Genomic DNA, 13,776 nt, shown 5'->3' on the forward strand with positions numbered 1-13,776 from the left:
ATAGCTGTAGAGCACAAAAATATATTAAAGGAAGTATGAATCTTTTTGATTATAGGATGGCTTTCTTAGTGTAAAGATTGATGAAGGCATCTCAAAAGCATCAGTATGACAGGCATATCATAGCTGAAGGCATGATGACAGTGCTTCAGTCACACAAACACATAACAGTGTCACCTAAATTAGAGCATTACAGCATTACATTACAGTTGCGTAGTTTTACTTATCCGTAAAAAAACCCCCACTGTTTTAAGTTTTATGTTCTAAGAGTAGAAATGACTATTCTTCTGTAAAATACAAAGCAATAAAAAGCTCTAAAATATAATTACTTTATCCCTAATTATCCCACAGAAATAACATGCAATCCTAAATTATTCACACTCCATAATCTGTGGGAATAAAGCAATAAATCAAGCACTTGAGTTAACTCTGTTGCAGTCATGCAATGCATATAATCACACACACACACACACACACGCATACACACACTTATACCCACACACGCACACAAATTAACACAAAGCACGCACACCAGCTGGAGGTTTAAACAAGAACAGAGGACTCTGCAGATTTCAAAAGTTGGCATAATCACATGTTTGCTGGTGTAAAGAGCCGAGGGATGGATGAATATTGATGCTTGGCCTTTGAATCAAGACTGTGCATTAACATGTTAAAGAGATCTTTTGCTTTTGAGTCTGTATCACAATGAGGGAGGGAGCCATCCATCATCCGCAAAAACAATCGACAACAGGGTAGTGTGCTTGAACAGCACAGTTAGCATGTGCCGTCACGTTGCATTTGATCTGGGTTGGGACGGAGCCTGTAGCGCTCGGTCCGACGCGGCTCCCTATGCCTTAATCGATCATGAAGCGTATCTCAGGCAGAATATAGGTGAGGGAACTATTTTTGTCAGAGGGAGGAGGTGTAGGATGAGTCCCTCTCTCTCTCTGCTACCCGGTTCCCCCTCCAGTCAAAGTCATCACACAATCAAACTGGACTGAAGTTCACCCAGGAAGAGAAGCTTTAATCTCAGCTAGAGCTGGGCTGCTAGCACTACTACTGGAACTGCGCTGTGCAGATACAGCAGTCCTAGAAGAAAGCAGTTAGCTATATGCCACTTTTTTCTGAATATGAAGTCCATTTCTCACATTTGTCTGGGTTTATGTTGCAGAAACACTCTGTATTCATTTTTACATTACTATATTTCAACCTTTTCATCTGTTTCTCTTAAAATTCAACAAGCTGCTATAAGCCTTCAATATGTAAATGACTTCTATTCTGATTGGCCACCTGGCACTGGCCTAAATCAAAGAACCTGGTCTGAAACGTATATGAATTTCAGGCCTTTTTTTTTTGCATGTCTGGACCATATAGAAAGCTGCTGTAATGCATTTGTTTCCAGAGGGCTGGGAGTAGCACAGTGTTTACTTGTCATTCCGGATCTTTCACTTCAGTACCTCTGCTATAGAAGCAATACACTGTAAATTCTTACTGAAGTGCTCAAGGACATCAGAAAACATATGTTTGAAGGTCAGGAGGTTGTCTTTATGAATTTGGGAATTGCAAAAGGTTTACGGGATCTTCGACTTCAATAACAGACTGTTTACAGTAACTCCACAGGAACACACAATACATTCTTATTGAAATGTTCAAAGATACAGGAAACATAATTTCAAGGTTTTCTTCTGTATGTCTGGATCCTTCAGAAAGCTGAAGTTTTCAGAGGGAGGGTAACAGATGTTTTCTGTATCTTCCACTTCAATAACTCAGCTACAGATTGTTTACAGTGAAAGGACTGAACTGTAACTTCTGAAATACTTAAAGGCATCAGAAACAGAGTTTAGGCAAAAACTTTTTGATATCTGGATCAAAATCAGGCACTTGTTTCAGAAGGGCCACTCTGACTTCACTACACCATAAGGGAAAACTAAACATTAAATCCATGCAAAAAAGTTCAAACTGGCTAAACTGCTCCAAAGTTATACAAGTGCAGCGAGAACAGCAAGGAGAGAGAGAGAGAGGGAGAGAGAGAGAGAGAGAGAGAGAGAGCTAGAGAGAGATGGGGGTTGCAGAGGTATCATAACACTTCAAAGAATTCTCCTGCATACTTAAATATCTAAGATGATTATCTGAACCCAAATCTCCAGACACTCTTTCTACTGGAGAATTAATGCCTTCTCCTGCCTTCACCCTTCATGTTATGTGAGACGCTCAATCTCCAAATAGACCATAATATCCACAATAGCCTCTATTATTTCATTTTGTGAAAATGTTCAGAAATCTAACTGGGTTACAGCAGAAAAATAAATAAAAACAGCACAGCGGATTTGCTGGCACAGGAACACTTCATCCTTTGAAAGTTGAAAAAGGTATTTCTTATTTCTTACAGTGTTTGACTCTCATTTGCAGCAAGAGAAAAAATATAACTTTTCAAACTTTGGATTTAGACTTGGAATCAACCTGCCAGGGGCTCAATTCCAGCGTCAGGCTTATGTGAGCTCAGTGTGTCCAACTACAGTGTGTCTGGAGAATTATATTCCTCCCCAGTGATTTTACAGGTGATTTAACTACTCATAAGTTATGATCATCATTAAACTGTCCAGCTCATGTGAAAATCATACAGTTTCTGTGTTAAACCCTAGTAGCGCAGGTCGTGAGGAGTCTGGAAACATAAAGCACAATATGACAGGTCATGATTTACAGGAATAAGGTGAGTTTTTGCTGGGTGTTACAGATATCACCACTGGAAACAACTATTAGACACTTTAATGGAGTATCAATCCAATATTTAAGAATTTCTATTGGACCATTATTTAAAAATTTTTCACACAATCTAAAAAACTACAGACGTGTATTAGCCTTACTAAATCCTGCTATTCATCTCACCTCTTACAGGTTTTTATGTTATGGCTAACCAATGTAAAATAGCCTCTCTTAGCAGAACCATGGGGCATCTCATATGTCTTAGATGAAGAGACTACTCCAGCCCCCGCGTCCACTCTCATTCCTCTCACTCCCTCGCCCACACAAACATACAGATAGTCAACACTGTCTTATTCACTCACTTATGCATGCACATGATTGAACACTCACCTCAGGCAAACAGTTTCTCTCGTTCTAACACACACACACACACACACACACAGACACACACACACACACACACACACACACACACACACACACACACACACAGACACACACAGACACACACAGACACACACAGACACAGACACACACACAGGGATAGAGAAAGAAAAGAGAGAATAAGAGGGCAAGGGAAAGGAAGTATGGAGTGGAGGGAGTATGGAGAGTAGTGTGTGTGTTTTAGTCCCTAGGCTTTGACTGACATCTTGAGTGGCATCTGTAGTAACATTAATACAGTGTTGTGCAGGGCCAATGGGCCATGCCCCCGTCACCCTCTGTCAGTATGATGCCTGCCTGGAGTGTGTGCAGCGGATAGAGCGGATAGAGCCCGGACTGCCAGGGCCACAGCTGAACCACACTCTGACATTTTAAAGCTAAGTGCCTGCACTTCTCTTGCTCTCTTGGGTAAAAATGACAAAAGGCACAGAGTCGTTCACATAAAAAATTAACCAACCATGTAGCAACCGGGCAATGAAAGTTCATTTTTTACAATGTCAGTTTATAGTGTGAAATCTATGTTATCTATCAAAAAGTATTTATCCATTCATACTTATTCAACACCCTACTAACGGCAGTATGGGATCCCAATTCTAGCAATACAGTGGGATGCTCTGGACCAGCTGTTTAGGAGCCTAGGTGTGTTACACACCTACATTGCTTCATCTGGACCTTTAGACTTTTCAGTTAGGTCTGAACCAAAAAAGCAGGTGTGAAATGTGATGCGACCCAAAACTAAAGAGCAAAATTTGTTTTGAACAAAAAAGGTGGTCTCTGCCTTTTATAACTAAAGCATGGCTTGGTTAATTTGCAGTGATAAACACTTTTTTAGATGGTTCAGACTTACTTCCTGGTTACAGGAAGTTATATATACACAGTACATTCACCTTGTACTGTACCTGTCATTGAATGATGAGGTTTAATGGTTCTTTTTTGTTTGTTTGTTTTCCACAGAGTAAGACAATAGAAGGAAAAAAGAACCAGTGTTGAAGTGAAATCTGTCTATCCTCCACATCCATGACCATCATCTAGCACTATGGACACAACTGCTTACGCTGGTGATTCCTGCTTTACTGTAACTGTAGATTCACCCTTATTTCAATATCTATGGAGCAGCAAAACTGCATTCTTTGAATCCTTGAAATGAGCTGGAGTGTTTATCCAACATTTGGAGACCAAGTAACAGAGCACTGTTACTACTGCAGGCAAGACAAACTCTCTTTGAAAACCTCAGTAGTGTCCCATACACACCCCAACCCAGTAGCCAAGCCTGTCTTAACCTCAGAATCAAGCGTTGTATAAAGTACTTTACAAACACACACACACACACACACACATATATATGTACAAGTACACTCTCTCACACACACACACACACACATATATATGTACAAGTACACTCACACACACACACACACACACACACACACATATGTACAAGTACACACACACACACACACACACACACACACAAATATGTACACACACATATACAGGGGTTGGACAATGAAACTAAAACACCTGGTTTTAGACCAGAATAATTTATTGTCCCGATGAACAGTTCTGGTGAAAAAAAGAAAGTTGAGGTGCAGACTGAATTCTGTCGTGATTTGGGCAGCCGTGGTTTTATGTTTTTTGGATACAATCCGGGTTAGCACCCGAACATCCCTTTCAGACAGCTTCCTCTTGCGTCCACAGTTAATCCTGTTGGATGTGGTTCGTCCTTCTTGGTGGTATGCTGACATTATCCTGGATACCGTGGTTCTTGATACATCATAGATGCGCCAGCAAGACGAGCACCAACAATTTGTTTAACCAATTACCCAACCCACTCACTAGGACTTCCCCTATCTCTAGTGATGCCCCAACACACCAGGAGAGTGAAGACTGACACATGCTTCCTCCGATACATGTGAAGCAGCCACCGCTTCTTTTCGAGCTGCTGCTGATGCAGTACTGCCGAGCAGCCAGCGTGCTTGGAGGAAAGCGCAGCGACTCGATTCTGATACATCAGCTCAAAGAACTATCTACCCACCTGGAGGGAGCAGGGCCAATTTTGCTTTCTCTGAGTGCTGGCAGCCTTAGACCGCTGGACCACTCGTTCCAATTTGTTATCTTTTGAACTCTTGAATTGAACCTTGAATTGAACACTCTGCTCTTACTGGTGCAATGTGCAATTAATGAAGATTGGCCACCAGGCTGCTCCAATTTAGCCATGAATCCTCCCACACTAAAATGACAGGTGTTTCAGTTTCATTGTCCAACCCCTGTATTTACACACACGTACACACACACACAAAGCAAGCTAGAGTTGCACAAAGTAGCAAAATTGAAATACGTAATTTCAAAGTACTGTAGTTTAGTGAACAACTTTCAATTTTTCAATAATTTAATAAGCTAGCACCAACTGTACAATGAGATGTCAAAAGTCATGGCATAGCAGTAGGTAAATTGTTACCTAGAGGATTGGGAAAGTGCTAATAGTGGGTGTCAGAGGAGTAGATTTTCCATGTCCGAAGATTTGTGGGTGTTTAACATTTCTAGGATCACAGTGTTACATGTGTATCATGGAATCAGTCATCGAAGGCATTACCATCTATAGTGGACTGAGCAGTGAATAGTAAAGACTATCGTGGCAGAAATCACATCCACATTTAAAGTAGCAGGCCCCACACGCATAACCTGTAGATCAGTGGTGCATCCATTGGCTAAAGGACGACAAAGGTTGTGGGACACGGTACTCGGTTCTGTCCGCTGACTTTCTGCATGTCAGTGAATTTGGCCTTTATGTGAATATTGTAGTTAAATGCTGTATCACTTACAATAGACTGAAGAAAATCCAAATAGATAAATAGATATCAAATGTTTTGAAACTTCTGTTGGTATTGGTATCTCAAAATTTTGGCATTGTGACAACCCTGCTTCAAACACACAGCTTACACACCATGCTCATATCCGCATGCTTGCTCTGACAGAAGAGCAGGGAAAGGAACATGCAAGTTGAAAAGTGATTTAAATGGATACATACTTTGATACTCACCGACATAGCGGATGCGGAACCCCTTCTTATTGGTGCCGTGATCAGCTGACCAGCGCAGCAGAAGCTGGTGGCCAGTGGTGGTGATGTTAAAAGGAGTGGAGAGGTCACCGCTCAGTGTAGCCAGTGTTTGACTGTGGATTGTTGGACCTGCAGAGAGAAAAAGAGAGAGACACACAGAGAAAGACAGAAAGGAAAAAGAGAGAATAAGGAAGATGAATTAGTGTAGAAGAAAGTGAACGTCACAGTGTTGAAGTGAGGAAGTGTACTGCAGATGATCAAGTAAATAAAATAATAAAAATAATACTCTTTGTTAGAGTACACTTTTGTTTGCTAAAGTTTAAAAATTCACAGAAAGACTGCTTGTTAATAACAAGGCCGGTTGTGGCTAAACAGACCTGATCTATGCCCCAGAAGACATCATCCGACACAAAAAATATGCCTTGCTGCATTACTATCAAAAGTTTTACTTTTTTATCTGTTTTTTTTTTATAGAGCTTCAGTGGAGTATAAAACATTTCACTTCTGCAGTCCAACAGATGCTGAGATGTTCAGGCACACTATAAATCTAGAAAACAGCCGAAAGGGTAGAGTTTCACAATATTTTGAACATTATTTATGACCTGATCATCTACTGGACTTGAAATAATAAATAAAAATATGAAATAATTTTAAAGTCTGAGAACGTTTCTATCAAAAAAAAAAAAAAAACGTGTAAGAATACTACCTACAGAATACAACAGAAAAACATTGCAGGTCAGCTCATGCCAACAATCATCCTGCTTTACTGGAATTATTTTCAGGTGTGAGAACTAATTTACAACAAATGAAGGGGTCTCAGGAGATTAGGTTGTAGTGCAAGACATGCTTTACAAACAGTTATGACATAATTATGTATGAAATACAGCAAATACCTGTTAATACAAGATCTAGACAATAATTGTTTTTGACTCTTTTCACATTTAGAATATTAATGAATCCACTAAAACCGTGAAATTAAGTAATAAACAACCGAAAACAGCCTCATATTTTAAATTCCCCTTGAGCCCTAATGTAGCTTGGCACACTTTTGGTATTCTCCGAAGGAGCTCCATGAGAAGCCTCCTGGGATGCCTTCGCTCTTGAAGCTCTTCGCTCTGTCAGCTTGAAAACAACTTTTAATTCACTAGTCACTTTACTATCAGAAACTAATTGCAGGAACCAAAGCCTAAGATTAAACTATCTGGTGTACTTAAACTTTTGACTGGTACTGCATGCATCTTTTAATCTCATTTTCAGTACCAGTCAAATGTTTGGACATACATTTTCATTCAATATTTTATTTTTTCCTACATTGTAAATTAATACTGAAGTCATCTAGACTATGAAGGAACATATAAGGAATCACTTAAAAGTGTTAAACAAACCAAAATACTTAGTGAAACATTTCGGAGGCTCAAATCTAAAATATAAAACATATTCTAGTTTGTTTAACAGCTTTGTTTACTAAATAATTCCATTTGTGTTTCTTCGTGTTTTACATGACTAATATTTAATCTACAATGCATAAAATGAAAAAATAAGGAAAAAACACTGAATTTAAGGTGTGTGCAAATTTTGACTGGTACTGTAAGTGTGAAGTTTTTAAGAAATACAGCGTACCATCAAAGACTTCCAAAATGTCATATTCCTTTTCAGTCTGAAAGAACTCGAAGTGCAGGGTGATGTTGTAGCCCTTCTCCACGTTGATGCTCCATGAGCACATCTGCAGGTTAGGGTAACTGTCTGGATATCCCGGGCTCAGGATCACCCCCGTTGAGTCAAAGCGCACATCATGAGCGGGACATTGCACTGCAGCAGCAACAGAAGAGAAACATTCATGAATACAAAGCTCTTACTCTTCTTAAAAATGTTATTACTGATAATTGTTATAGTTTTTGGATTAAGTTCTCTCTATAGAGCCTCTTGCCTGTTTTGATCACCCACAATATTTAAACCCCGTGCCTACTATTGTGTAGGCTGCCATTGAAAGGTACTTCATAAATTTACAAATCTGGATTTGTCTATAATGTGAACAAATCTGTCACTGAAACAGTTTATGAGGTTCAGATTTTATTAGTTTTACACCAGTATTTACAAAGACATTGGAGCATGGAAATTAACTGGCATCTCAATAAAGGACAGAGCAAACAAACCATCACCAGCACCACCCATTGCGTATATGTTCGGGCAAAAACATGCATTAAATCCAGTATGAGCAATTACATTCTTAATAAATGCCCACTAATCAGATACGTGTCTGATCTTGGACCACGCAGGAAAAAATCAGATCTATGTCACATTAAGGTAAAATACCCTGATTTGGGTCATTTAAGGTAATGAGAACAGCCATCTCCAGCAGCTTGAACAGGCTGATCATCACATTTTGGGTTCAAAAACGTACTGTTCATTTGCTGCCTAATATTTAGATTCCATCTCCTGACAGTTGCCATTGTAACGAGATAGCAAAGGCTTATCACTTCACCTGTCAGTGGTTTTAATGTTGTGGTTGATCAGTGTATATTAGCTAATATCTCTTTTGTAGAAGATAGAAAATTGTTCTCACTATGTTGTAATTGCATGACGATTTTTTTATGAAAGCGATTCACATTTCTATGAAGAGAAAATGTTGCCACCTAGAGGCTCATTTATGCATAGTTATGTATTAACCATAGACCATGCATTCCTATCATCCTTACTTGAGCATGGTCTCTGAAAGTTTACAAATATGGAAGGAATTAAGCAATCATGGAGGCAGTGTAATCAATAATTCACGAAAACATGATCTGCTATGTGGACAAAATGTAAAAAAAAACCTATAGAGGATTTTTTACTCTGTGTACAGCTGGTTACAAAAGTCTTTATCTTTGCCTCATCAGCTGTTGCCATTTCTGGTGTTTTCTGACTCTGAACTTTTTAAACATCCATACCAAAGTAAAGGAGGCACAGAAGTATGTGGGCAGTGGCAGTATTTAAAGCCGTAAAAAGCATCATTCTACACTTGTTTAGATCTGCCTGCTGCTATAAACTCCTGATACAAATCACGTCAGTTTACCCTACTTCTGAAATTCTGCTTTAATAGGCAAAACAAATTATTGCACTAAACAAGTGAGCTCACCGTTTACAGGCATTCTCGTGAATCTGAGCAGAGGACAAACTCTCACGAAGTGAGGGCTCCCTCGTGGGGGAAACAGTGGGTCATTAAAGATTAATGGCAGCAGCTGTTTGAGCCACTAAACTCGCATAACGCCTCCAAAACTGAGCGGAGCAAACATGACAAAGCATGACAGCTTTCAGCATGAAGAGTTGCTCTATAAACAATGTGAACGCTGCCTTTAATCGTGCTTGACTTTCACTCAGATCTGTGAATCTAGAACATCTTTATAATAGTAAATAACAACTGTTCTGAGAATTTGCCACATATGTATTTAGATATGTAATCTGCAATACGATACTATGCAACATTCTGACCAATTACACCAGATGATTTTTTTTGCTGTACTTTATAGAGGGACAGTGAGTGAAATGAATGTTTTCTTCATGCTATGAACAGTGTTCAGCTGTTTAGCTGTTTAACAGCTCACCTTGGCATGATGGAGGGGGGCCATCCATCTGCAGCCTCTCGCCGAGCCTGCAAGTTAGAATCTCGCTCCCCACCAGAGTGAACCCGGGGTGACAGCGATAACGGATAATATCACCTAAAAGAGAGGGAGAGAGAGGGTAAAAGAGAGAGAGAGGGCGGGAGAGAGAGAATAAGCAATGATTAAGCTACTGTTTAATTAAGAGCGACAGCTAACCTGCACAGTCCTGATAGAGACAGATGCCACTGATATAAAGGTGACATATTTTTTTTAATTTAGGGATGAAAAGTTGATAATTGAGCTGTAAAGCAGCGTCGGTCACGGTGACTCCTTACTCGCCGCTCTATTGCGCACTGGCGTCACGATAAAAAAAAAATCTCAAAGCGAAGATCATGAATCTCCTTCATTGTCTCCATCATCCATGCCTTCCCATCTAAAAATAATCAGATGTCAGCAGCTGGTGAGCGTGAGTGGGATGATGTATGGGGGCGTTACAGTGCGGAAGAGCGCACATGGTCAGGCTGGTGTCTGGACAATGGGCAAGGTGAATCCATCTCGCTTACTGTAATGGCCCACTTTCTGCACCACCAATCACCAGCCAGGCATGATACTTCACCAGTACTGGAGAGGGGATATTCCTATGCTATAAGCTGCCTATAGCTCCATACACAGAACAGAGGACACAAAGTAGGAGCTCTATGCAATGCAGCACACTACACTGTTACCACGTAAAAGATTTGATACATCAAATTACTTAAACTTATTATTATTATTTTTTTACTCGTTTCACTTATGCTTGCTTCATAGTTAAAATAAAAGAGAAAAAGAGAGAACAATAATCAAAATTACTTAAATCAAGGATACCGTCTGATACAGCTTTGCTAATCATAATCATAAAGCTGCCATAAAATAGAAAACTATTTAGACTAGCATTGTGGTAACATGAACAGCCAGTCTCAGCACAGTTTTTAAAGCTGCCATCATGTAACGAAAACCGTGTTTCATTCTGAGGCAAAATAACAGGGTCACTGTCTCTGAGCATTTTTCACATAACTACTATTTACACATTATACAACAATTTCAAATACTTAACAAATGCTTTTTTTAAACCATTAAGCAAAGAAAAAAAACCCACTTGTCATTAAAAAGATCTTAAAACAATACTGTAAGACAAATCCCTTCAAAACATTTTAAAATAGTGCTATAACCCCAAACATACTCTATTTGTACAAACACATTGCAACACCTGATCATTTGGTTTTATTAAAAAGGCTTTATCTTTCTATTGTTGGAGTAACTTCCTCTAAAAGGAGGGCTATCTACTAGGTTCTAAAGCATTGCTGTGAGGATTTGGATGTTTTAGTGAGGACAGAATATTGGCTGTTTATCACCCCACCTAATCCAAAACTCATAGCTCAATGATTGGGAACTTTTTACTCCACTTGCCTATGCTTATGTGTATGTGTATTTATGTCAGAAATTTGTGCAATTTAAAGTAGCTGAATGCTACAAATATACAAATATTTGGACATATACTGTATTATACTAGTCTCTAACAGGAACATACTTGCTGGAATATCAAACCAGAGGCCAGAGAATTTGAAACCATTAACAATACTTTTTTCAGGTTGTTTATATTTTAAGATTAACAGCCCAATTAACAGATTATTCTGCTCTCCACTCTGGGAAAAAAAAAAATCAAGATAGTTTTACATATTTTAACAAAAGTAATAATTGTGGTGAAGAAGAGTTTATAAACTCTTCAGTGTATTCTCTCAAGCAGCTTCACAAGGAGCCATCTGGGACATGTTTCTAACAAGTCTGAAGAAGCACTTCATAGCCACTGAAATCTACTTGTTTTGATGGCATTTGAAAAACATGAAATACATTATGAAAATGACACCGCAAGAAGCAGCTTTCAGCAGTGCTTACATACATACGAATCATCACTATCCACATGCCATGCATTCAAGCCCACGCACTATTGGCTATTAGACTGAAATGTCTGTAAGACTGTGTCCAAACTTATAATCAGTATGTAGAGCTGACACACAGCAGTCAGTTGATGGGGCACTGATTGACAGAGAGGCACAGAACCCTATATTTATGGTTTGTTCATCCGCTCAAAAGTCAACATTGTCATTTGAATCGTGTGCTAAATCAGAGTGTCTGACAGTGTGGCTCCTCTCTGATTCTGTATGTTTGCATGAATAGTGCTGAGCGCTTTCTTCAGAGCTGTCTGTAAGATGAAAGAAGAGAAACAATCCTACCGATCTCAAACTCATTATCCTCCATTAGGGCGTCTGCATTGGCCACTTCTGGCGGCGCCTGGCACACTCGCAACTGGTAAGCTGTGGATGAAGAAGAGTGATGATGAAGAATTATAAAGCTTTTCAGAGACACAGTGCACAGCATGCAGCATGAGAGCCCCATCTGCAAAAGCTTAAAATGACTGTTGATTTATCCTGAGTGTCAGACAAATGCCCTCAGAGGAACAGAAGGAGTTAAAGTGAGCAGCTAAAAAGTCATGTAGAAATGTAACCGTCTTGCACCCATGCCGCCGCTGTTTCCTAAGCTAGTCATTTGCATGAGGGTGTTGTGCAAGGTGAAGTGGAGGCCACGCTGAGCTGGCACTGAGGCAGAGCTAATGACAGGGGGACCTGCAGAGGCAGCTAATGATGTGATTAAATACGGTGACACCGCAATGCATGGAAGGAGAACTATCAGAGAGCTCTGCAGAGCAGAGACAGCTAGCTGTGCTTTTTCCACGCATCATATCTACTGCTTAAATCTCCTAAAGATCAACACACACCAACATATCTATTAGCAAAGTTACCCAATGACTGAGGAATATGAACTGCCACTTAGGAAAGTTTGGTTCACTTGAGTGTTTCTAAAGATTGGCTTTTCAGTTGTGTAGTGCCGCGGTTTAGCATAGTGAATAACAATATTGTAGCAGACTGGGGTTCCAGCAAAACTCAAGCACATACCACTACCATACGACCTGCACTCCAAATATGAGGTTATAGCCAAGGTATCAGGTAATCAGGTCCTCGGAAGGACTGTCCAAATCTTTTTTTAATAGCCTATTGATCAAATAAATGAATTAGTCTAATGAGACTGCCATGGCAACTTCACCAGAAAGGCAACGCCTATTGTGGCACAAAACTTGTTAGGGAACTTGCCTCTTGCCTTGTGCCTCTTCTTTTTTTTGAGAAACTATTAGAAGATATTAACATTACCTCTGCTTTACTTCTGTTCTGAATGCTTTTTTTTGCCATTTTCATAGATCTGTTGTTGTGTGTCCCTTTGTGTTGAACGTGTGCAGAAAAAAAACTCTGAGTAACCAGGGGCCTGGAAGGATACATTAGCTGTGCCCTCAATTTTTTTCTGAAAGTAAAAAAAAATATTCTAGGCTGTACACAAAGAGTCATTCACTTTGAAAAGATTTCTATTATGTTGCCACTGAGAAATTGATGGAATGCAGCTACTGTATGTCTTACAAAAATGATGAGAGAGTATTATTTTTTTTTTTAAATGTTGCATTTTCCTTGCACAATTGACCTCCATGATTTCTATTTGTGCTGCTTCATTCCATCGGTTTCTGCAAATCTTTAAGGGACTGTGCACAAAAACAGAATAATGCACTCTGAACATGGAACAGAAGGCTTTATCTGTATCTATTTATGTCTTTAATGTTGAGCATAAATGAGTGTCTTTGAGCAATTTTTGGTTTCCATAAAGAAATATTTTTTGTAAAAGAGATGTATGTGAACAATGTTCATATAAAGGTCCTTTACCACTTTGAAGGCCGGATCTTTTTATATATAAAAGTTCCGTTTTTTCTTTTTTTTTTTATGGAACGAGAAATGGTTCTTCTTTAGCCAGAAGAATGGGCCAGTGACCTAAGTCATTTTGGATAAAAATGTGAGCCAAATGCCATCAAGATCTAAAGGTCAGAGAAGGTCTGAAAGGTCATAAGCTCAATTCTCTAGATTG

At 39.4% G+C, this 13,776-nt stretch overlaps 1 protein-coding gene across 5 annotated transcripts in view; it reads right to left on the reverse strand.

Moving 5' to 3' along the window:
- The window catches only part of csmd3b (CUB and Sushi multiple domains 3b), a 524,461-nt gene that overhangs the window by 71,266 nt on the left and 439,419 nt on the right, over positions 1-13,776 (reverse strand). For 3 of the 5 annotated variants that reach the window (XM_022683312.2, XM_022683311.2, XM_022683309.2), the window contains 4 exons: positions 12,048-12,128; positions 9,781-9,894; positions 7,820-8,008; positions 6,170-6,328 (listed from right to left, as the gene is read on the reverse strand). In XM_022683312.2, the coding sequence (XP_022539033.2) occupies positions 6,170-6,328; positions 7,820-8,008; positions 9,781-9,894; positions 12,048-12,128 (543 nt within the window). The remainder of the gene's footprint in view (positions 1-6,169; positions 6,329-7,819; positions 8,009-9,780; positions 9,895-12,047; positions 12,129-13,776) is intronic. The other 2 variants (XM_049475470.1, XM_022683310.2) reach the window with 1 other exon arrangement.

This window comes from Astyanax mexicanus, chromosome 3 (genome assembly GCF_023375975.1).
Source record: "Astyanax mexicanus isolate ESR-SI-001 chromosome 3, AstMex3_surface, whole genome shotgun sequence".
NCBI classification, from domain to species: Eukaryota; Metazoa; Chordata; class Actinopteri; order Characiformes; family Acestrorhamphidae; genus Astyanax; species Astyanax mexicanus.